At 35.0% G+C, this 26,153-nt stretch overlaps 1 protein-coding gene across 7 annotated transcripts in view; it reads right to left on the bottom strand.

Moving 5' to 3' along the window:
- Positions 1–26,153, bottom strand: part of ANKRD28 (ankyrin repeat domain 28) — a 181,296-nt gene that overhangs the window by 34,255 nt on the left and 120,888 nt on the right. For 6 of the 7 annotated variants that reach the window (XM_058553500.1, XM_058553528.1, XM_058553519.1 and 3 more), the window contains 7 exons: positions 23,323–23,393; positions 17,339–17,539; positions 15,627–15,714; positions 10,359–10,501; positions 7,388–7,600; positions 2,140–2,218; positions 1,078–1,192 (listed from right to left, as the gene is read on the bottom strand). In XM_058553500.1, coding sequence (XP_058409483.1) covers positions 1,078–1,192; positions 2,140–2,218; positions 7,388–7,600; positions 10,359–10,501; positions 15,627–15,714; positions 17,339–17,539; positions 23,323–23,393 — 910 coding nt within the window. The remainder of the gene's footprint in view (positions 1–1,077; positions 1,193–2,139; positions 2,219–7,387; positions 7,601–10,358; positions 10,502–15,626; positions 15,715–17,338; positions 17,540–23,322; positions 23,394–26,153) is intronic. The other variant, XM_058553547.1, reaches the window with a different exon arrangement.

The following is a 26,153-nucleotide window of genomic DNA, read 5'->3' on the forward strand; positions in this document are numbered from 1 at the left end:
TACAAGGCAAAATGTTCAACAATGTTCACCGCAGTAATTTTTGTAAAAGTAAAAAACTGGAAACAACTTGTGTGTGTAAAAACGAGAATGAATAAACTGTGAAATCTTTATACAATAATTAAATTTTATAAGATGAATAAACTAGAGTTACGTGTAGAGATGTGAAAAAAGCCCAAATTTATACCTACATTGCTAAATCAACAACCTCATGTGAAAAAAAAAAAAAGGTTGCAAAAAAGTATATAGTAGCATACCATTTACAGAAAGTTTAAAACAAGGTTTAAAATATGTTAATGAATATATATATAAATGTAATAAAAACATATATAGAAATGATAAACATCAATTTAAGCAGGGTGTTTACTTTTGTAGAGCATGCAAGAGAATCCACCTTTCAAACAAAATCTTACGTGGAAACTTTAATATATAAAATAGATAAAAGTGAGCTGTTCTGTAGGGGGCAAGGGATCCTTTGCAGCAGCTACCAAGGAATCCCTGAGCTGCAGCACAAAGTCTGAAAATCATCGTCTATTATTTGGATGAAAAAGAAAAGTATTCAGGACATACGCTTTTTCAAGTCTTTTATTTTAGATTAAAAATAATAACCACAGGGCCAGCCCCAGTGGCCTACTGGTTAAGCGTGGTGTGCTCTGCTCCAGTGGCCCAGGTTCGGTTCCTGGGTGTGGACCTACATCACTCATGTGTCAGTGGCCACGCTGTGGTGCCGGCTCACATACAATAAGAGGAAGATGGGCAACAGATGTTAGCTCAGGGCGAATCTTCCTCAGGAAAAACAAAAATAAACCACAAAAATGAAAAGCTCTGATCAAAACTGCATATTACTCATAATCTATAAAGAACTGAGGTAAAAAATAGAAAAACACTCTGCTGGCTTACCAAATGAAATCATATTAATTCTATTCTATCACATTGTCAACACAAAAAGGAAAAAGCCCAAGCAATTAGGATAACATCGAGGACAAAATTCATATTTCTATTTGAAATATCTAGAAAACCGCAATTCACTTCCTTCTGTGTTTCCCTGCAGCAGCTATCAACACCCTGGGAAGTACTTACTTTGCAGTGTCAGCACCACTTGTAATAAGAGTGTTGATGAGCAGCTCATGGCCGTACCTTGCTGCTATGTGCAAAGGCGTGTTTCCATTCTTATCCTCACAGTCAATTACAGCTCCTGCAATAAAGGACATACTGTCAGACACCAGACTATAAAAAGATCAAGTCAAATCTATTACATGGAAAGTAACATAAAATGCTATTCAAGCACAAACTAACAGATATAGCAATTTAACTAGATTTTACTCACAGTACATTTATTGGGCCAGAAACTGGGGTTACAAATTTTATACTTCAAGTAATTTTGTGAATTGAGCATAAGATTTTAACAGATTTAAAAATAACAAAAGGGTTCTGGGGTCCAATAAGTTTAGAAACCACTGTATTAAAACAAAATTAAACACATTTCTTTAGAGCAAGACATTTCAGAGCTTTCATGTGCACATTCTATGTGTCATCAAGAAGACTGCATGCAATGTTTCATGAATTATTTGATCACCAACCTATTCATTCTTACTTTCTCCCTGCAAAACCATAACAGCTATTATCTTGAGGACTACTAACAGTTCCTTGGAACATAGGCTTGGCAAACACTGCTTTAAAGTAATGCACCTAAAAGTTCTTTTTATTTAAAAGTTTAGCTTGCCTAATACTAATTCAAACGCAAAAGAATACAAGTTCAAAAAATAAATGAAGATCCTAAAAATAGTTCAAAATATTCAAAAGTGGAAAAAAGATAAAGGCAACAGAGTCTTTGTTAATATATAACACAAAGTGCAGGGGGAAGGCAGTTTTCTATTTAGCAATGTTTAAAAAAAAAGCCAACACTAACTGCTAGAGAAATTATATTTATAATCCGGGGGAAACAAAACAAAAATAAATGAAAGACAAAATTACAAAAGATACATATACATGGCATTTTATATTCTTTATTATTTGATTTTCATGAGACCTGAAATCAAATATTAAAAATATATAGATTGCTATGACAATTCCTTAATACTACTCATTTTGGGGATGTTTTTACTACATTTAAGAAAAAAAACAAACAGAAATACTTTTTACCACTCTGGATAATGGTTTGTGATCTGGAGAATCTACCGTGGAGGGCAGTCATGTGCAGGGGGGTTTTCCCATCTTTGCTCTGAAATAATCAAACAAAAGAGATCTAAAACTATTGTTATATCCATAATAAGTAATCTTTAGTTTCATTTTGAATATCCCCTTGCATCTTTATTTTGTATAACTATTACTCAAGCATTAAGTTTAACTGAAGCCTATGGAGGTAAAACAGCTGTTCAAAATTATAAACTAATTTTTTTAGCATGTATATCATCATAAAGCACAAATACATAAAAAATTCTCAATGCCTACAGTTCATAAAAAGCTCTGCGTGGTAGGTATGATGTAATCTTAATATCATTTCTATTTCATAGGTGGTGAAACTGAAACACAAAGATACTAAATGATTCAACTAAGGTCACATAATCGGGACTGGTACAGCCAGGATGTGTTTCCCATGTTTCAAAAATTTCACATTGCTACAGTTCTTTGTAAGAAATGCTGAATGCCTCCTCGACCAAGGAAAAGTGAATGTTAGAATTAACTTCAGCCACTATAATTCACTTTAAAAACTATATATATTAATTTGTTTATACTTATTTGTAATAAATATCATTAGCTATTTTCTCAAATTGCTTCAAATAATAAATAAGACTGGATGTGCACTGTGTGTATATAATGTAGAAATTCTGAAATTCTAAAGGAGTGCTAAATATGAAGAAAAACAATGCCAGATTTAGGTGATATCTTTTATTCTGAGTTAGGTAAAGTCTTTTCTTCCCTAAAATTGTTTTGTTAATCAAAATATACATGTGACCATCACAAAGGAAAGAAACTGTTTTGCAATTTCCAATCCCTCAGCAAGATTCAGTAACCTTCTGTGTATATATTCAAAATTGAAAAGTGAGAAGTGTTCTAAGTTTACACTAAAATTGCATTAAGAAATCCTCATGTCATTATAACAATGGAGTATTAGACCAACTTCATAAATATCTACATAGGTGTTTGATTCCATAATTTTATACTAATTTTTTCAAGCAAACAAGCCATCCAATTGGCAAGTTATCTTAAAGAATTTTCAATCTTTTGGAGGCAGTGTGTACACAGAGAGTGACAAAAGAAACCAAAACCAAGCAAGCAAGCAAACTCTGGCTCTGGAGTCAGAATAACCTGAGCGTGAATCCCAGCTCTGCCACTTACCACAGCCAAGATTCTGGAGAAGTTGCCTCAATTCTTGAGCCTTCACTTCCTCAACTGAAAATTGATATAATACCACCTATACCTGATAGGTTTGTTATACAGAATAAATATAATAATCTTTGTAAAACACCCATATAACACACCAGTGTATGTTACAATACAGACTTTTATTTCTATTTGGTGTTTTTATTTATGTACCAGTTGTTATTCTTTCAGCCAGGAAAACAAAAATCACAAAGGCATTTTAATAAAGGGATCCCAGTCTGTATGTCTTTTCAAAATGTTCCCTATATGACATATCTTGATTTTTTTTTTTTTTTTTTTTGCTGAGGAAGATTTGCCCTGAGCTAACATCTGTTGCCAATCTTCCTCTTTTCTGCTTGAAGAAGATTTGCCCTGAGCTAACATCTGTGCCAATTTTCCTCTACTTTGTATGTGGGTCACCGCCACAGCATGGCCACCAATCAGTGATGTACGTTCTGTGCCCAGGAACCGAACCTGGGCCACCAAAGCAAAGCGCACTGAACTTAACCATTAGGCCACAGGGGCCAGCCCTGACATATCTTGGTTTTTAATGTCAATCTTTTACTTACAGGCATTTTTTTTACAGGCAAAAATGAAAAACTAAAGTGTAATAAAAATTTAAGTTCATAAAATGAGAAATTTGAAATATAATTATAGCTAACATTTATATATATAGTAAGCACTAGATTCCAGACAGTTTTAAAACACTTCATATATATTTGCCATTTACTCCTCACAATCCTATGAGATAGGTACAATTAACCCTATTTTATAGGCCCTGGATTAAGCAATGTAAGCAGGTCTCAGAGCTAATAAGTGGTGGAGTCCTTTACTATAAGCCTACAGTTGGCATTTGATTAACATTTTTACTTTCTACATACTGATCATAAAAAGTACTCTAAATATACAAAGGAAAAAGAGATTCAGATTACCAACTGAAAAGTCCACATTAAAACATGTTAGGAGGGGGGAGAACACATTTATTTCTCACTGAATTGGGGAGAAAATGGGTGGATTTTTTTCTTAAGTCACCTTAAATCATTTTAGAATCAAATTAGGAGTTTTAAACAAAAAATGAAAAAAGACCCACCAAAATTCTAAGAGTTGGTTTCACATGTGACCAAAAACAGCAACAACAACAAAAAAGCCACAGTACTTGTTAGGTTTAAATTTTAAATCAAGTATTTGGGGGTATTTTGTTTATATGACCCAAATTTATTCTTAAAGAACAGGGTGGGGTGGGAAAAGACATTCATCTAAGTGATACAATCAATGCAGTGAGGCTCATGCTAAGCAAGGTTATAACGAGACTCATATTCCTTTTTAAACTCCATTCATTTTACCTCTATGTATATTCTGTGAGACAACCAACTTAAAAACTTATAAACTGAATTAATTACAAACCTAAATTCACATTCTAATTTTCTAGTCATCTGCAACTTGATCAAGGACAGAAACATCAAAATGGAGAATGGACGGGGTAGGAGGAAAAGATGAAGCAAGGAGAAAGAGATGACCTGATAAGGAGAACATGAGGGTTAGCAAATATAATTGTTTATAACATAAGGCAAGTGTCAAAGCCTTAGCTCCTTAGTCAAACGATAATTCCATAAGCACTGATTTGACAAATACAGAAAACACAGGTGTCAGGAATGAAGATATATTCTCGAACGAACACATTCTCAATGGTTGAAAACTTACAGCTATCAACAATTTTTACATAATTTCAGAGCTAGAAGGTACCTTAAGAAGTCATTAATAACACGGTAAATGTGATCCAACGGAACTTGGCAATAAGGTAATCGGACAATTGCATATAAACGGGATGTCATACATCCTGACACGAGATTAAGGCAACTTTTATGAAATTTATTTTTAAACCAACACCATAGCTTGTTGCCTTCCAATCTAAACTACCATATCTTAACTGCTTTGCTTAAAAACTCGCTTGTCATGTGTAAAATTCACCACTGAATTTTCTAAATCATTAAGGAGGTAACTTCAAATAGGACCATTATACTGTAAGTGAGCCTCTTTTAGCACAGATTCTCATTTCTACATTTCAAAAGAAAATATAGACTTAAAAATAATCACAGATACTAGAGTCAGCTATGTAAGCAATGACATATGAATCAAGTGATTCATTATCATCAAATTATATTAAACATTCATGTCTAAATGGCACTGTATAAAAGAATTAGAAAGTCTAATTTTTACCCTCTAAAGACAGCATATATAAACTAAAAAACATGCAACAGCTAATGATATATGTAAGCCTCCCTTATTCCATATACTTAATATTTAACATACAAAAATGATTTTAACTACAGTCACTTTATCATAAGCAGGTCTCACAGAGACTAAAAAAATCTGGTTGTGATCTTTTCTTTTGAGAAATGTTAAGAGAATTTCAAAAATCTTATTTTTTAGATAGCCTAATCTTCATTAAAAAATATTACCAGGCCTTTGAGGAAACAAGTAACAATTTTTCTCTCCCCCAAGAGTTTATTTTTCTGGGCCCTGATTATCCAAACAGAAGGAATTCTTTAAATGAAAACAGGCAGTTCAAACTTACTATCAATACATTTTTAGTAATTATTTAAACTATCAAAAAAACTTTAGTAGGTGATTTGATTGAGAACTGAAAGCTTTAAATGTATTTTCTTAAGAGAGACACTTAACCTTAAGCACAATAGGAGTTCTTTATAACACATCATGCCCTTTCCTTCCTTGGGTGTGATATGTATAAATTTTGTCCTCTGGCTGGGAGATGGCAATTTAGAGCAATGACCTAATTATAGATGGACTTGCTGCTGCTACAGCTGTCAGAGTGGGTCAGTGGAATCATTAAAGGCTTCTCTCAAGTTGGAGAGGTAAGAAAATGGACTCTTTTCTCTACCAGTTTGAAAGACACTGGCTCATCATTCCTACCAAAGCAGCTGAAATCTTATGTAATTAAAGCTCTGAAGACCACATTTTAAGCTTAAATGTTTTTGCTAATGGTAAAATGGTTCAATTTTATCTGTGGTTTTCTTTCTTCATACCACAAGATACGGTCTGGCAAGTGCTCAAAGAATGAATTGACAAATTAATACAGAGCAATCAGGGAAAGCATCTTAGAACATCTAAAATGATGCTTACACATTATAGTGATGTTCAAAATTGTGGTTGCATATGCTTTTCCACAAAATAATACAGTTGAAGTACATTTATTTTGGCTCCAGAATTTTCACATATTTCTAAAATTCAAATAATCACTCCTGAAAGTGATTATGACCAAAAAACAACTATTCCTTATTTGTAACACATTGATATTGGTCTTTTAATTTCTTTAACATTGTGAAAAATTTCAAAACAGTAAAGTTGAAAGAATATTACAGTGAAAACCCATATACATACCACTAACATTTTACTATACGAGCATTATCACATGTCAATCTCTCCATCCATCCATCCATCCATCCATCCATCCATCCATCTAATTATTTGATGCTTTTCAAAGTTACCTGCAGTTATCACTATATATTACCTCTAAGTATTTTGGTATGCACCATCATTAACTAGGGTTTAACATTTGTTTGGTTTGTTATTTTCTAAGGGAAAATTTACATGCAATGGAGTGTACAAATCTTATATGTACCACTTCATGAATTTTGACAAATGCTTACTTATATAACACAAAGCCTGTCAAAATACAGAACATTACCATCACCCCAGAGGGTTCCTCTATGCCCCTTTTTCATCAATCCCTCCTCCCAGAGGCAACAACTGTTTTTTTTTTTTCCAACTATAGAATCTGGAACACCATACAAATGGAATTGCGTCCGTTCTAGAACCTTTTATAAATGGAAATAGTGTATATAGTCTTGTGCAAGGCTTTTACTCAGCATATTTTTAAGATTCATCTGTGTTCTTGTGTGCATCAATAATTTGTTCCTTTTTATAGCTGAATGGTATTTGTTATTGATACTGTTTTAAACAGTGAACTCCTCAATTCTACAGTACGGATTCTGATTTTATTTCATACCTTCATATTCACATCGGCCCCATTGCCTACTAGAAGCTCTAAACACAATGCTCCATGTGTTGATGCAGCAGCAAAGTGCAAAGGAGTAAATCCTTTTTCATTCTTTTGATTAACATTAGCACCACAGTCTATAAGTTCATTCACTACAACATCTTGTCCATTATAGCAGGCTACATGAAGAGGTGTATTTCCATAGGCATTTGGTTCATTCATCTATTGGAAGAAAAAAAATGTCAGCGTTAAAGTATCTTGCTAATATCATTGCTGTGAGCTATTTTAGCAACACTGTGGTTGCAATCAAATTATTAAAGTGAGAAACAGACAGGGATAAATACACAGATAAGGTTTATAATTCTCAAGTTCTTTTAAAATCACGAACATTAACAACAGCATTTTGGTGGTCAAACGGATTTTGTACATTCAGGGAATATAATTCATATATACAATGCCTACTTCATGACAAAACTGAATAATTCCAAGAGACATATTTTAGGAAAATGAAAACTAAGATAATGTATTCCTATAAGCCTTGTAGGTAAGGGATAATTAGAGAATTAACTGTAAGAATCATGAAAAATGAACACAAATTGAAAATCCTGAGATATATTGAATAACATGCATATTTCCAGCCTTTTCGGTTGTAGTGACAAATGGTTCAAGTTGGTAATGAAGTAAAGATCACGATTTTAAAAAAGAGTGGCATCTTTTTCTATTTATTTAATTCATTTTTGCAACAAACTTAGGCTCTAGATATTTTCCAGCCTTACATGTTGACATTTTACCAAAATGAATATGCTCAAAAGAATACGCTCAACATTGTGAAATAATTCATGCAACTCAAGTTTCTTATTCGTTCTATTTCTAATAAATAAAGCGTGTGAATACTTTAAAGTTTACATGACTTTTGTGCAGTAAAGAATTTGACCTTTGCCCGAAGGTACGTCTGGCCTTCGTTCTTGTCTTCTGGGAGGTAATCTATGGCATGCCTATGGCAGTGTCCTTGTTTAGGGTGGGAGCTGGCTACACTGGATCTTAGAGTAGGACTGACCACAGCCAATAGTCTTAGGGTAGGGGCTGACCATGCCACATAAACCAACCATGTGATTCCGGTGGGGGCTTTGAGTCCCTCAGTATCAGTGGACTTGGAGACTAAAATCAACCACGCGGGCAGTTGATCAATAACGCCTATGTAATGGAGCCCCAACAAAAACTCTGAAAACAAAGCTCAGGTGAGCTTTCCTGGTTGGCAATACTACGTGCATATTGTCACACACTGATACTGGGAGAGTAAGGAGTCCTAACTCCTTGGGGAGAGGACAATGGAAGCCTTGTGTTTAGAATACTCCTGGACTCTACCCTATGTGTCTCTTCCTTTGGCGGATCTTAATTTTTATATTTTCTGTGTAACAAACCATAACTCTGAGAATTAATAGTTTTCAGTGAGTGTTTTGAGTCTTTTTAGTGAATTATCAAACTGGAAGGTGGTTTTGGGAAACCCCCAAACTTGTAGTGGTCAGAAGTAAGGGTAGTCTTGGTGGAGAGTGTGCCCTCTAACCATGTAGTTGGCCCCAACTTATCACAACTTTAACATTTTCTTTTCTGAGATCCCTGGTAACAGAAATCGGAGGAAGTGAAAAAGTAACATTTAATTTTAGTCAAAGTACCAAAATTTCATCAGCAAAAGCTAGGAGACATGGAACAGATTCTCCCTCAGAGCCTCCAGAACTCTGAAATTAAATTTGTTGTTTTAAGTCACTCACTTTATGGTCATTTGTTATGGAGGCCACATGTCACTAAACGGCTCTAAGTCTGACCACTTTTCTCCAAAGAACACTCTATCACCAGAGTTTACAAAAGTTATTTTACTGTCAATAAAATAAGTTTAAAAAATTGCACCAGAATGGACTTGAAACAGTGATCAGAAACAAGGTCGTCTCATTTATCTAGGTCAGGGTCTTTTAATGCATTATATTACTCTGGTGAATCAGAGCTACAGGAACCTTTGAGTTGAAATAAAACTTTTATCTGTTTGCACTCTACAAGATCCTACCTAACAAGGTGTTTAGATTTTTGCAACTTCTTCTCACAAGCCCCATACTTTTAATAACTACTTGCTTGCTTTAGACAAAGTGCTTCACATAGTCCTTAAATTAAGAGTTTATTCTGCTGTACAGTTCTGCCATGTATTCTTTGTCCAACCAGACTACCACCTACCTTTTTCTTGTTTGTTTTTTGCAGCTGATCTAAACTGCCTCCCTCTAGCAGAGCCTTACCCTCTCTCCTTCTAATTTGCTGCTTTTAATCTGTGTTTTGAAGAACCAGATGAATTTGTCAGAACTGTACCTAAAATAAGAGTAAATATACTGAGAGTGGGCATACAGTACATGGGCTTAAATGATGGCCTGTGAAAGCTACAGGTATTCTTAGCTATCTCAATTCAAGAATCAAATATATTCAGATAAAGCAGCAATCTCTCCTAACCAAACAGATTTATATAGTAAGGGACAGTTAAGTTGATGGGCAAGGAGCTTCTAGTTTTCCTGTCTAGCTCCTGCCAATATTCTGTAATGTGAACTGCTACAGTCATTTAAAGGGAATATCAGACTAGCTGGGCAAATTAGACTAACAATAACCTAGTCACTTAAAAAAAAACAATCCAAGTGTGTCTGATCTACTGGTTTCCACAGCTGAAATGGAGCTACAGGGTCTGGAACGTGGAGGAAAAAAACTTCTGTCAATCAATCATTCACCTTTGGAATATATTTTACCTCTTAATATACATTGATTGATTATATGTCTTAATCAGATATCAGTGCCCTATATATTATGTAAAGGACTATAAATATCTGGTTAAAACACAAAAACATTATTGTGTGAAAACATCTTTAACGTTTGAAATAACTTCTGCCAACAATGAAATCACAAACATAAAATGCTCCATTCATTTATACTGCTCAATCTATATACTTACATCAACTCCAAGATCTAGAAGGTACTTGACTACGCTGATCATTCCACTAGAGGCTGCTGCATGAAGAGGTGTATAAGACTTCTTATCCTTGCATGTCACTTCAGCTCCGTGTGCCACAAGTAATTTCACTACTTCAATGTGACCTGAAAATGTGTTTATGAAGAAAAAAATAAACAGAAATATAATCTTCAATATCTTCAAAGAAAGGTAAAAATGCAAATTAACTAGATAATGCATGACAAGTCACCAATAAATCACGTTATAACCAGAGAGAGAATGGGAAAAAAAAAAAAAAGAATTCAGGATAATTTTGGTAAATGGTGATAGAGGTAACTAATAATTGAAAATAATACATTTAATTGATCATTTTATCCAGTGAGAACTTTGCAATCTATAATCTTCCTTTTACCTAGATCTTGTTTTCAAGGCTGTTTTAATACATTCTCAAGTTCTGAAGTTAGCTTTTAAGGTCTAATCTAAGACATTAGTTTGTTTCTCTGCCTCAGTGGAATCTTTTTCTACTTGAAAATCTGCGAGTGGCTGGGGCTTGTTTCTTAAAAATGTTAGGTGTTTAGAACATGCAGCTAAAAACTTCTTTTTCCAAATTATTTCCACCAAATGTCCTTAATCAACTTAGTTCGCTACTCACCCTTTTATCAATCAGGACAGGCTAAGTTATATGTGCTGTGGTTAACAATCAACTCCCAAATCTCAGTGGCTTAAAAAATTCGCATTTTATTTCTCATTAACACTATGATAGCTTGGAAAGACGGCTCTGCTCAGTCACTCAAGGACCTAGGCTCACGTAGCTAATAAGATCTTGAATATGACTGGTCACTGTGCCAGAAGGAGGATTAGACTCCAAAGTCTCACAACAGCAGTTAAATGCTCTGGCCCACAGATGATGCTGCTTTCAATTCATTAGTCAGAACTAGTCTCAGGCCCCACCCAACCACACAAGAAGGCCAGGAAGGGGAACACGTATCTGGAAGGATTTTTATTCAATTAGATTATACAGTGCTTTCTCCTCCCTCTATCATCCTTGTCAACTCTGTGCCTTTGTTCATGGGATTCCTTCGTTGTATGGAATGTTCTACTTGGACGTCTCTTTCCAACCATTGCTACTAATCCTTGAAGGCCCATGTCAGTTCCTATCTTCCCTGACCCAGTCATCTCTCTTCCCTAGAAGCCTTATAAGCCAAAAGCACCATGTACCTATAAGTACTATATAATAAGCATATAATACCCTGTGAGGTTTCTTAAACTCGAATCATTATTTAATTAACTCTTTAGCTACTTTTATCTATTAGCTTCCCAAATATATGTCTTTAAAGGCAAATATCATATGCTCTTATGTTCTACTTCTTGGTATTACATAGGGCCAAGACCAGCATTATATACAAAATAGGTACCCAATAAATATTTGTTACATTAAATAAATTGCTCATGATGCTATTTTTTTATATCCCTTCATAGGGAGCAAGTATATAAAGTTAATAACTATAAAAATGAGGCTTCCAAACACAGGCCCCCCTCCCTCAACAAAATTAAGCCGAGATACAAGATGCACAAAGAATCAAGCAGATGTAGGTATTAACATATAAATTATCAATTGAAGTGGACACTTTCAGCTAGTTCTTTTCCCATCTCAATACGAAAAAGAAATATCTACTATATTTTTAGGAAAAAAACAAAAGAATACTTAACAAATGACTGGGTGCTAAATTAAATGCGACTACCATATAAGAGTATTAACTGTACAAAAGATCCCTCACTACACATTACTCTCTGATCTATGGCTCTAGAAAGACAGCTACTTGGGTTTTACCATAATCCAGTGAAAATAAGGACATATAAGACCCAGGAGGCTCACACATACATATAGCTTTTTTAACAGGCAAATGCATATTATTCACCAAATGCCAAAAAGAAACTAAGTTCTCTTGATGTTTAAGACTCGAAGGCCCACAATACAAACACACTAGGAAAATTGTTAAAAACCAACACATCATTCTAAATGATGCAGATCATATTAATTGTGCATAGAAACTAGCAGATTCCAGGAAGTATGAACTTTTCTTAACACCAATAAAGCCCTATTTTAAAAAGGGGCTATGCATAGGCAAATTTAAAATCTTAAAATTGACAAATATTTACTTAAGAACATTTCAGAAATATGGATCAACTCCTTCAATGGACCATTGACAACATGAAGAAGGGCCTTCCCATAGTCAGTTTGGGGGTGATTTATTTAAAAGAAAAAAGGGAAGAACGTTCTCGAGTGAAAAACATGATACTATTCTAGCTAGGTGGACCCTGGCCAGAACATATAATTCTCTTCCTTGTCAATTCATAAAATAATGCTACCAATGGGACTAGATTTCAGTTAATTCATCTAGGTGTATTTTCAGAAGATGGCATCCATTAGACATGCATGGTATACATAATTCTGTAATCAATAACAAGATCCTTTTACAACATTATATCCATGCAATGTGAACTTGACAAATGTAATCATCATCCTTCAGTCAGGAATTTGAAAAATTCTCTACATTTTTCTTTTGTTCATGAATGTATAGGAAAAGTAAAATGAGCTATGTTTAGAATTTGTAAGTTTTTATGAAAAGAAAGGAGAAAAAATACCATTTCATATCCATTCAAATTATGTATGCATTGCTTCAAGAAGAAATAATGTAGTAAGTTGCTAATCAAGGTAATTAATATTCATTCAGTACCTTCTATGTCAAAATCATCACGGTAAGGTAATTTGAGGTAGAACTTGGCTGGATATTGCTAAAAGTACTGAAAGCAACAGAAAAGATGAATGTGTAAAACGGATCTTAATGAAGGTTCATGGAACAAATATGGGGTAGGGAGGGATAAATAATCAATTCATTTAGAGATAGGTAGGGCTGGGGAATACTGACAGAGAATTCAATAAAAGCATAAGGATAACAGGTCGAGCCTGAAAGAAAAGTAAGGAGAGCCTCAACCAGGGGACAGAAGGCCAGGGCAGATAGCCTGGGAGAAATAAATTATAAGAAGACTAAACTGTAATCCTAATGTCTCTTACACGAATATTGACTGATTCTCTGAGTATGACCTAGAGGTGACAATGACCTGGACTTCAGGCTTGTCTATTAGACCAGTCAATAGCTCCCCACTTTCACATGTTTAGCTCTCTTTAATCATGAATGCCTAGAACAGCTGAACAGTTTTAGAAGCTGTGTGTCAATACTCCTCTTTCTCCACATCTAAAGCAAGGAAGAGAAGGGAAAGGAGAATTATGAATCTCTGAATGTTTATGCTCAAAAATTAAACGGACAGTGAGGTCCAATAAACACAGAGTATCTTTTTCAATCTACAATTGACCTGAAAAGAGATACTCTGTGGATCAGGGAAAACAAAGCTACCCAAGGGCCCTGAGATACATACACCCAGCTATTTTGGGAGGTCAATCAGAGGCAAACCACCAAATCCCCTGGCCTTCAATTTTATGAAAACAGCTGTTCAGGCAAGTCTAATTTTTTGGAGGTAAAAGGCCTAATGCACTCTGCTTAATGTCTAAACCCTTTAACATAAGGTATATAGTCTTAAATCACACAGATTAACTGTTCCTAAACTGTCTTGAAGAATAAGCTACACCAGAATATTCAGAAAAGTCCCTAAGACTTAAAATATGGAAAATCTACAGGCTGGGAGGAGGGGACTTTAGGATGCCACAGGAGACTTGCTTCTGAATGTTTTCCTTCAATTAACAAAAGAAAATTGCCCATGACATAACTAGAGGCACAAACCTTTGATGTGAGAGAAACGCCAAAGCCCAAGATTTTCAGCTTTTGGCTTTCAAAATAGGGACATCTGACAAGAATACTACCCTTCAGGAACCTTCATTTTTGATCTTCCTTTACACCCAGGCTAAAGGTCAGACTTTCAGTTCAAGATGGATTCTACCGCTTTTGGTTATTTCTACTATAGGCAAAGGATTTTCCTGGACCTTGAGGTTATCTATAACTCGTTTCAATTCATTTGTTTTCTTACATTTTCCTATTTTACAATTTTATATAGTTTTTAAAATTAATAATTTTCCATCGGTCTTTAATTTTTTCTTTTTAAGTGAGAGATAGGAAAAGACAAAACCAAGAGCAAGGAGCAATGAGGATAAACTATGCTTGTAAGAAGGGTGGCTAGCTAGATGTCTTCGTAATTAGGTAGCGTGAGTGGTAAACCAGGGATTGAGACCAGTATTACACAGAAGATACGTCAGTCCATCTGTGATTTTTCCCTCAGTCAGAGGAGCCAGAATAGCAGAAGCAGAATTACAACCTTTTGCAGGAAGAGAAAAAACACTGAGCTCCACGCCTACAAAGTGAGGAGTTCCTTCAGTTCTACTTTAAGAAACTTGGAAAAATGAATGCCTACCTCCATCCATGGCTTCCTCCCAGGGGTACAACTCTAGCCTTGCAGGACTTGCAAGGTGTGTGGCAGGCTGTACTTCCTCCATGCTTGCAGATCTACTTCCACATGCATGATCTTAGCATCCACAAACCAGCAATTCTACTCTGCTCTTTTTGTGCATTTTAAAATATCCTGAGGTAGGCTGATCTGCCTCCTCCCTGGCTATCCAAGTTACCTCAGGAACCAATTAATGTTTTTATTAGTGCTCTAATAAAAGCTGCATAGGTTTTGAGTGATCTATCCCAGGCCTATTTTACCATGAACTCTTAGTTTTAGAGCACAATTCTGTAGATCCTAAGATTTTTCAAGAACACATCTATCATGTCACAGCAGAAAAGCTTATACTCTAAATCTCAGTTTCTTTCTGTGAAATTACTACTGTAGAAATCAAACACGACGATGCCTATTAAACCCAGTGCTCAGCCCAAATTAATGCCTTCTTAGAGCATCTTTATAACCTCTACCTAAATATTCCCATTAAAAAAAAGATGGGTATGAGAATGAGCTTTTAGTAAACACCAATCTAAATTATGTATCCCAGGCTTGTGTCTAGGATATCTCTTCCTTTAAAGGTAAACAAAATTAATTTCAAATAGCTTTTAGGAGAACTGGACCCAAATGCATTCCTGTTCTGGCAATCGCCCCCCACCACCCCGACCCACCAAGCTGGTTCCACTTGGGCAGCAAACTCAGATATGGTGTAACTTCGTACTATCCTAAAAGACAGATGTTATACTAAACACAAGAACTAAAAATGTACAACTTTTCCTGAATATATAATGTCAAAAAATAAATTTAAAAAGTACATACCCATATATGCTGCCCAATGGATAGCACGTCTATCTTTCTTGTCAAAGGCATTAATATTGGCACCCCTAGACAAGAGGAGTTTGACCATCTGGAATAAAGATAAACACACTTTTACCAAAATTCAGAAGTAGAACTGTTCATGAATATCCCTTATCATAACTGCTCATCTCAATATCTCTGGCACTGAATTTCTGCATTTGTAGAAAGCAAGGAGCTAGACTAAATACTGAAGACCCTTTAACATACTATAATAAATAACAGGACAAAACATGAAAATAGGGTTCATTGTGGGTGTTACTAAGTCAGGCATCAGTATCTTTTAAACATGCCACTTTGTGTCTTGGTATTTTATGAACAACTAAATATAAATCTGGAAAGTTTAAAGGTGGAATATTTAACAACAGGTTTTATTCCTTTTTATAGACCAAAATATTATTAAAATGCAAAATGCATTCTCATTCAAGAAATATCTTAAATTTAATTCAAACACAAATGTAGTATCCATAATATGATTAGACCTCAAAGGCACTACATAGTCTACTTACCTCATAATGTACCAAGAATAATATTTCTATTTCATCTAACTATATTTACAGTAGTTTCCCCACTGGAAAGGACATTCCAGATTTCAAAAAAGGGACACATCCTGTGACCTTAGCTGCAGTGGAGGCAAGGATTCTTTATTTTGCAAAAGCGGAGAAGAACAGAGAAAACAACACTGCAGCCACTAGCTCTCAGCCATGAAATCTTGGGAATGTCACTCACTTTACCTTTTTGAGTTTCTGAGTTTGCAACAAAAATGAAAGACTGGACAAGTCGGTCTCAAAGGTTCTTCTAACTCTATGTTTCACTCTTTCCTAAGTTTTCTATATACATATAAACCCCACTCTTTGCTATGACAACATCTAACATTAGGCGATGTTTATTGTATAAGATAACGGAACTCTAATTTTCTTAAATTGTTTTGACACTCTGTCACCAAAGAATTCTTGATTAAATGTTGATAATAAATTATAAGAAAATATTTTCTGGGGCTGGCCCGGTGGCATAGTGGTTAAGTGTGCGTGCTCTGCTGCGGTGGCCCGGAGTTCGCCAGTTCAGAGCCTGGGCGCACACCGACACACCGTTTGTCAAGCCATGCTGCGGCAGCATCCCATATAAAGTAGAGGAAGATGGGCATGGATGTTAGCCCAGGGCCAACCTTCCTCAGCAAAAAGAGGAGGATTGGCAGCAGATGTTAGCTCAGGGCTAATCTTCCTCACAAAAAAAAAAAAAAAGAAAGAAAGAAAGAAAGAAAAAAGAAAATGTTTTCTAAACTCTGCTTTTCTTTGCTACTATCTTTCTGGGAACAAAATGAAACTGCTCTGTTCTCCTAGATTATTTTTTCTATGATGACAGAACATACTTTTCACATTGTATTAGAGTTGGCAGTGTTGTCTTTTGTCTCCCCAGGTTGACTATGAAATTCAAGTGCATGGCCTGCATCTCATAAATAAATTTCTAAATTTGAGAAAGTTATATCAGGAATTATGATGAAAAGAAGTCTGAGGGTTTGCTAAAGGCAAAAAACTAGATAAAAATTAGCAAGATAGATATTTTTGTATCATGGACTAACGAATGGCTAAAAAAGGCAAGTTCATTAATAAGTGGGAGTGGGGGGCAGTGAGAGAATGTAGGGAGAGAGAATCATCATCTAATTGAATACCACCTACCTCACCATGTCCACTGAAAGCTGCATGATGTAATGCAGTTCTCCCTGCTCGATCAGACACGTTTACATTACTGAGAAGAGGTACCAAAGCTTCAGCACACTTTACAGCTTTATTAGCAGCAGCTATGTGTAAAGGCGTTTGCCAATTTTTGTCTCGAGCATTAACATCTGCAGAATGCTTCAAAAGTATCTGAACTGCTTCCTAAAACATATGAAGATAAAAATTATAAAAGACAAATGAGTTAACGGTTTTAGAAATTTTACATATATTAAGGAAATAAAATTTCCTGAGAAAATAAAAACAGTTCTGGTAGAACCTGCTATAAACAAGCAGGAACTTACCCAAGAAAACAAAATATTTTGAACTAAAGGCAGGACTCAGAGCCATGTAAGATGCATCAAGATAAAACATTCTCTTTTTCTAGCCTCCAATTAAAGGCATAACAATCTCTATCAAAACGTGCAAGAAGAAATACTGACAAATATTCTTCAAAAATATTCAATACTTCTCTCGTTTTTCTAGATGATGAGATACAATGAATTTATACGAACAGTTTCAAGGAGCAGATTTATTGCTTTGCCATTAAATGTATAAAAATTTAAAACATACCATTTCCCAAAGTATCATACACGTTATATTTTACAAAATGAAAAATCACTAGGACCTAGTTCATTAGAGAAAGAGAGAGAGATACAAAGTCTTTGCTGTGATGCTACCTGGTGGAAAAGTTGGCGTTAACAAGGCAATTTAAGAGTTTACTCTCCAAAGGGATTTATCTCCCAGAAGCACAAGGAAAACTTCACAACACAACTATAAATTACAATTACGGCAAGATCCTAAAGAATCTGGCAAGCCATCAATGTTAAGTGATATAATCAGCACTAAACTTAGCAAAAATTTTCTCCTTATAGTGACAATCTTATCTTTGGCAGATGAACGACAAACTACATAAGAAATGAAAAGGTCAGAACCAGGAGAGAATCATCTCAGTTCTGTTATTTACAAGGTATAACTATTAAAGTCTAGTAAAACTGACCCTTGGTATTCTTATCTGTAAAGAGGGGAAATGCCAGCTGTCCACTACTCTTCTTAAGTCTGCTATAAAGCAAAAAAAATAATGTACGTAAAAGTGTTTGAAAGTGTAAAATAATTATAAATATGCAAAGTAGCAAGGAATACTGAATAAAACACTATCATCCATGATTCATACATAGCTTTTTAAGCCTTTCAAATAAACAGTAATCAGAACTGTTTGAAACATGGGAAACAGCACGAGTATTTAACAAGGCTGGCAAAAGACTGGAGAGGTGCCCAGTAATCTGTCAACCTGCTAAGAAGTCAGCCAGCTAATCAAAGATACATATGGAGGTCTACCTTATGACCCCACAATTCCACTCCAGTTATTTACTCAAGAGAAATTTTAAAAGATCCACCCAAGAATGCTCATAGTAGCTTTTTACACAACAGCCGAAAACCAGAAATACAAATGTCCTTCAATAGGAAAATGGATAAACAAACTGTCGTACATCCATACAATGAAATACTACTCAACAATAAAAAGGAATGAACCATTAATGCACACAATAATATGGACAAATCTCAAAAATGTTATGTTGAACAAAAGACGTCAAGACGCAAGAGTACACACTGTATGATTCCATGTTTATAAAGTTTTACAACAGGCAAAATTACTCTATGGTAAGAGAAATCAGAACAGGGGTTGCCTCTGGGGACAGGGAGGACTGACTGAAGAGGGACATGAGAGAACTTGCTGGAGTGATGGAAATCTTCTATACCTTGATTGGGAAAAAGGTTACACGGGTGTATACATAAGCCCCAACTCAAGACTACACACTTAAAATCTATACATTTTACTTTAAACTATACTTCAACTAAAAAAAGGAATATGGGGGAAAGGATACATAGAGGAATATGGACTCAAAATTATAGAGAACAAGGTACAAACACTATCAGGATTCTCCATCCTCATCCTCAAGAAGGGTATATTGTGACTTGGAGTATAAAACTAACACTATACTGGGAAATGTTAGTAGGTATGTAAATGATTGTACTAGAAAATAATTAAAAACAAAATGAAGAATTTATTAATTGATAAATTGAGCAAAAACAGCATACTATGGATGCCAGGCTTGCCATATTCACTCCCACTCTGGAATTCACAATGCATACTTTAAAGCTTTTGTAAAGTCTGGGGAATATTTATGTTCCATTACCAAGAACAGAAAAACCAAAACTATTCTTTTGTTTCATTGAAAGGCAAAAATAAACCCAGTTTATGGTAGGTGAGGGTAGGTAAGATGGCACCTAAGAAAGGCTGTAAACACAGTCACTAAGACTTTAGAATCAAAACAGATCAAAGTTTGAATCCTGAGTCCACTGCTATGGACTGAATTGTGTTCCCCTACAATCCATATGTTGAAGCCCTAACCCCAAGGTGACTGTATTTGGAGATGGGATCTTTATAGGGGGTAACTAAAGTTAAATAAGATCGTAAGGGAGGGACCCTAATCTGATAAGACTGGTGGCCTTAAAAGAAGAGGAAGAGAGAGAGATCCCTCCCCTTTCTCTCCACCACGTAAGGACACAGCGAGGAGAAAGTCTGCAAGCCAGGAAGAGCGTTCATCAGAAACTGACTCTGCTGGACCTTAATCTGGGACTTTGAGCTTCCAGACTGTGAGAAAATAAATACTGTTGTTTGAGCCACCCAGTCTACGGTATTTTGTTAAGGCAGCCCAAATTAACTAATATACCCACCATTTACTACTCAGAATAATAAAAATGAGATCACAATAGCAGTGATCTTTGAAAAGTCAGAGAAACCTAAAGAAATCTCTGAAGAATGGAGATATCAAAAAAAATAAGTAACAAAACAGATGAATTTCTGGAAACTACAAACTAATGAGCCTGATGTCATATCCTAGTAAAACTCTAGATCATATTATCAGCACATTATAACCATTTAGAAAATAACAGTGATAATCAAGGTTATACATGGTTTCACTAATGACAAATATTACCACTGTAACCTCAACCCCAATTTTTCCATTATTAGAGGGTATATATGTGTAAGAGATATTACAGATGTACCTTGACCTAAAAAAAAAAAAAAAACAGCTAAAGGAGAAAATGGGAAGAAAAAAAAAAAGAAACAGCTAAGTAAATATTTTATGACATCAATTTAAATAGGATTATGAAATACGGGGAGATGACAAAAGGTTAAGTAATTGTATCCAAAGAGTATTCATAGCTTGGGGTCAATCTAGAAGAGTCTCTTACTACTGATTTGAAGTCAGGCACAGGAAAAAGAAGGACTAACATATTTGCAAATAAACACAATGTTTGGATGGACTGCTAATATCTCATGTGACAATATAATCTAAATTCAGTTATCTTGATAAAACTAAAATTTAATTCCTGAAGTTAGATTAAAAAATAAATGTATATCCTCCAGAGGATCCAGTAGTGTGATATGGCTTCTTAAAAAAACAAAAAAAAACAAAATACACACACATAAAAGCCCTAATACTCAGAAATCCATTTATCCAGAAGAATACTCAGCAGTTACAGAGAGCTGAATTGCATGCTACATTTGAAGAATGACAGTCACAAATCAGTGGTGGAGACAAGAGGAGGCAGCCAGCCAATAAGACCAGGTGTGTGGAAACCATGTCTCTGAAGGAGAATTGAGGAGTTCGGGATATTTAACCTGAAGCAGTCTTTCTCAATCCAGGTTCAGTGAGGGAATTAACCCTAAGGCATCCACTTTATGTGTGTGAATTAACTTCTACTATGCATCCACAATGGTGTTAGCTATGTATGTCCTCGGGAAAACTGAGAAAATAGTCACTCCAATCTCTTCTGTAGTGCTTACTTCTCTCACGGTATCTCAAAAACACAAACCAAAAGCTACCTAAAATTTTGCCTTTTACATAGGCTATGTTTCCTATTAAATGAAATAAGTATAGCTTTCTTTTGCTCTTAGGATATAATGGGAATAATTAAAAGAACACCAGTGAAACTGATAATCTTGACTAGGTTTCCTAGCAGTTTTGCTAATTATGAGATTTTCTTTTTAAAAGAAAGATGATTCTCAGGGTTTACAGAAGATGGTCACATTTTATACCTGTTTCCCATAATCCTCCAAAAGAGTAATAATACTACATAGCCCAGTAATTTTTAGGCTGAAAAGCAGACTTAAGAAACTTATTAGGATCATTACTTTCTAACCTATACCTTGCCCTTAAGTTCAGGCTAAGTATACAGTTTTTAAAAATCAGCAGTCAAGTCTCTGGATGGAACCTGCAATCTTCCTCTAACATTAATTATTTTCTTCATGAATTTTTGGTCTGTTTTACAATCTCTGCAAATATACAAAGTGTTCTTTCTAATGATTTAATTAGGCAAAACACTAATTTTAATAGTCATATTCCCAAGAGTCATACCAAACAATAGATAGGTATAAACTAATTTATTAATAGGCTACAATGATGGTAATGTTTATCTTCCTTAACTGCCTTTATTTAAAGAAACTTCTTTACAAGAGGGCTAACGACAAACTTAATAACATTACCATGTAATTTCAGAGTTCAAAGTATCTTAGTTAGTATGTCTTAGTTTTCATGATAATCCCCAGCTTCGCCCCAGATCACACAGCTAGAAAGTGGCAAGTGAAATCTGAAGCCAGTTTCTCCAAATCCAAGTTCCACAGCTCACCAAGAATCCAGATCTGAGTTAAGATGTGTGCAACAGTGTATGCAATGGTCCCTCCCCCCTTCTCCCAACTAGGAGGCTACAGCTAACAGACTGCCTCTGTCATATAGCAGGCTTTGCAATCTTTCCCAGTCACTTTTCCCCTCTACTATTTTTCACTTGCCCAGCTCTTGTTCTAGGTTCAAGATGTAGTTCACAATGACAAATACAAAGAATGACGAGACAGTAGCTCCCCCAGTTTCTCTTGAAGAAACACTCTCCTGAGGCACTAGAGTTCCCTTTCCTTCTCCAGAACTATCCGGTTCCATGACGGGGAGAAGCAGCAATAGCTACTTTCCTGTCTCTCACAATTTGAATAACTGAAGAAACACTGGATTAACATTAATTTATACAATCAAACATTTTTATATTTTAAATTATTTCAAAAATTTTCAAAAGCATCAACTAGCACAAGATAGGCAAAAGGGGTGCTTTGGGCACCATGCATTTTTAAAAAGCACCCAATGCATTTTAGACAGGCAGTAAAATGAGAGAAAAAAAGAGGGTCCAGGTTTTTGTCCCACCTCTGCTACTCAAGAGCTGAGTGGTATCTGGCAAATCATTAACTACACAGTTTCCTCAAATTATCTATCCTACAGGGATGTCACAAGGACCAGAAGATATGAAAAATACAAAAATAAACATTCTCCAAAAATGTCAGTTATCTTGAAGAGCAAACAATATATAAGGTTATAAAAAGAAGGAACTGTTCTTCCTCATAAGACACCTAACATATTTTAAGGTTATACACTTAGAACTGGTAAAATGTGAGATCAAATAATGTTTCCGAACTAATTTCAGTGTTTAACTAAACAATATTTCAATTAATCTTTATACACTGCTGAGATTCTTTCTTGATCACAATCAGCAGAACCTTTGCAAAATGTCTATTAGGCTACGGTGAACCAGTAGAGAAAAGCCTTGAGGAGGATTTTATAAGATAGAAAAATAATTTCTCTCTTGTAGGAGGTATAAAAGGAGGGTTTCCTACTCTCTGCTACTTCAGACTCTCCAAGAGGCCTTACTCAGTCACAAAAGGGAAATGGGAACAATTAACTTAGTTTGAACAAATTCTAAAATAAAATGACCAGTCTAGGTATTTTCAGTCGCTTTTTCTCTCTTTTGAAAACACAGAACTTGAATATGGACTCATAGGTAGGCCTATGTAGTTAATGTTTTTATATACAACATATTTACTAAGAGAAATTTCATACCTCACTACAAGATGCAACTGCTCTGTGTAAAGGTGTCAACCATTTGCTGTCTTTGGCATTAACTCTAGCTCCTGTAACAAGAAGAAAAAAATAAATTGAAATATTTTGCATAAAAAAATTTAAATAAATCTCCTAAAATAATAGTTTTATATGGTCCAAATTGGATAAATAACAATTGAAAAAGTAGTACTTCATCTTTTATACTTTCTGCTAATAAATTACAGAACAAAATTATCCAATAAGGTATTTGCTCTTTTTATTAAAAATAAAAGAAACATCATTTTATATATAGGCTAGAAAAGCCACCTTTATACAGAGCATATTCAAAATCAGACCCCACTTTAGAATGCGTGCTAAAAACTCAAACACTTAAATAAATGAATAAGAATGCTCAGACATAAAACATAGACCATTACAAAATCTTCATTACATTTCTTTACTAACGAGTGTATCATATTATAAAGCAATATAATAATATCAAAATAGTTCTCCAGTGACAATTAAAAATGCATTAGTACTATAAAGTTATTGTATAAAATGGATACAATGGCCATAGACTTAGGAAAAACAATTAAAGAAAGAAATGAACCAACCCACACGTGTTTCCGGGTTATACCTAAAGGGTTAAAGTAGTAATAATTAAAAAAAAAAAACAAATCAGCTATGTACAGTTGTTCAAAAATCATTAAATCAATGGACAAAAATCATCCTTAATAGAATGGAAATACATTTAGTAAGACAAAAAGCGTATTACATAATTTGAGGGGGGAAAAAAATCTATCACTTACATGAAATCTACTAATTTGGTACCTAAGTCCCAACTAAATAGAAGTAGCACATTGCAGGATCACTCTATAAGTAGAGAGAAACAGCCCTGGCTCTTAAAAGTGTAGAGGAACTGGCAAAAGGTCCTGCACCAGAAGCAATCCTAGATTTATATCCAAAATCATAGCTAGCTAGTGAGAAGGAGCTTTAGATATCTAGTCCAACCTCCTTATTTTCTAGAAGATGAAATGCAGATACAGCAAATAGCTCCACATCAGAGTCAACTATAGCAGAACCAAAGCTAGAATCCAGACATCCTAATGTTTACATTCTATGTTTTGAGTGTGAAGTTCCAGGGAATAATCAAGTGCAGTGACTCCAAGTTATGGGTCTAATAACTATGAGCTATGGGTCCCTAACTAGTTGTGTGATCCCTCTGAATCTACGTTTCTTCATCTATAAAACAGTTTTCCTAATACCTTGTTACAAAGATGAACATATAACAAACGTACCTAGTACACATAGCACAGATACATTAGAAGTAAATTTAAAAGTCTTGAATGTGAGAGAAAATGAAATGAAATGCAGCTGTAGGAAACTGTCCACAAATGCAGCAGCTGAAATTCTGAGAGCAGCTGAACTCCCTGTGGGCAGTGACAGTGAGGACAGTGAAAGAATCAAGAACCAATATGACAGCTTTCAAGATTGCTCTATTAGGCTTTGGGAGAAAAAAAGGGAGTCAGCAAAATAAAGAACTAGCCAGAGAGTGGTATATTCATGTAATAAACATCTGAACAACTATCTGCCAGGCTCTGTGGAGACCAAGATGGTTAAAACAGAGACTGCCTGACCATAATAAGATCAGCATTTGTTTTGGCTAACAAGTAGAATGTAGATAGCACAAACATTTGAAATGTTTATAGGTTAGAAAGTTGGAGCCCTCGAGACAGCGAAGGGGTAATATAGAAGCTAGACTCCTTCATTCTCCCATTTATCTGCTTGGATCTTCAATGTTTCTCTATAATCCCTGTATGTCTTTCTATAATTTTGTACTTATGTGCACAGGAGAAGGGCAAGTCCTGGCATTAAGGCCTGTAGGGTAGTGACACAGACACTCAGAAGAGACAAGTACCCTAGACAGACAAAGCTAGAGAACAGTGAGGCGTGATAATGGGCCTTCAGCAAATGGTAAGGGTCATAAGCCTGATTTGAGACATTAATTAACAAGGAAATACAATGTGGCTGTCCCAAAAAATGAGGAGGATCTTTATGTGCTGATAAAGACCTGAGAAATAAAAAGTGAAAAAAGCAGTGAGAACTATATGAATACTATTCTTTACTTTTATGTAGAAAACAGAAGAGACAAGTATCCATATTCATATTTGCTTCAAATGCATAAGGAAACCCCGGAGAAATGCTAAGACATTAATAATAACAGTGGTTGCCTATGTGTTTGTGTTGTTGGTAGGGTGCAATGAGAATTGGGTGATGGGGGGCTGGAGTTAAAAGGCAATTTCACTGCATACTGTATACTTTTAAAATATATACATATTTTAATTTTTAAATGAAACAAAAATACTATCTATTCAAAAAATGAAATGTATCTAAGAGGGAATAAAAGGAGTGGTCATAAAATACATTCTAAGAATTTGGCTTCAAGTGCAAAGAAAAAATTGTAAAGTAATTAAGAAGAGGGTAAAGATAGTTTTGTCTTTCTTTTGGATGTGGGTTATCAGATATACAATTGAAGGAAGAAAACCTCCTTTACATGGCATGTTTGGCAGCCCAGCCCAAAGTAAAAAACTCTGCTGGCTTCATTCTTCCATTTTAAGTTATAATAATTAATTTATTAGTCTTTCTTTCTCTTTACTTTTATAACAAAATCAAAGTTAATTTATCCAAAAACATGAGCGACTACAACTAAGAATCCACTAACGGTTTATTGAGGATACATCATACTGCTACTTGCTACTAATAGACAATTTGATTAAAAATTTGGCTTGTTCTTTGCAGATTCTAAAGATACTTATCTGCAGCAAGATCAGCACAACGGGATTTTAGACATC

Source organism: Diceros bicornis, chromosome 2 (assembly GCF_020826845.1).
Source record: "Diceros bicornis minor isolate mBicDic1 chromosome 2, mDicBic1.mat.cur, whole genome shotgun sequence".
Lineage (NCBI taxonomy): Eukaryota > Metazoa > Chordata > Mammalia > Perissodactyla > Rhinocerotidae > Diceros > Diceros bicornis.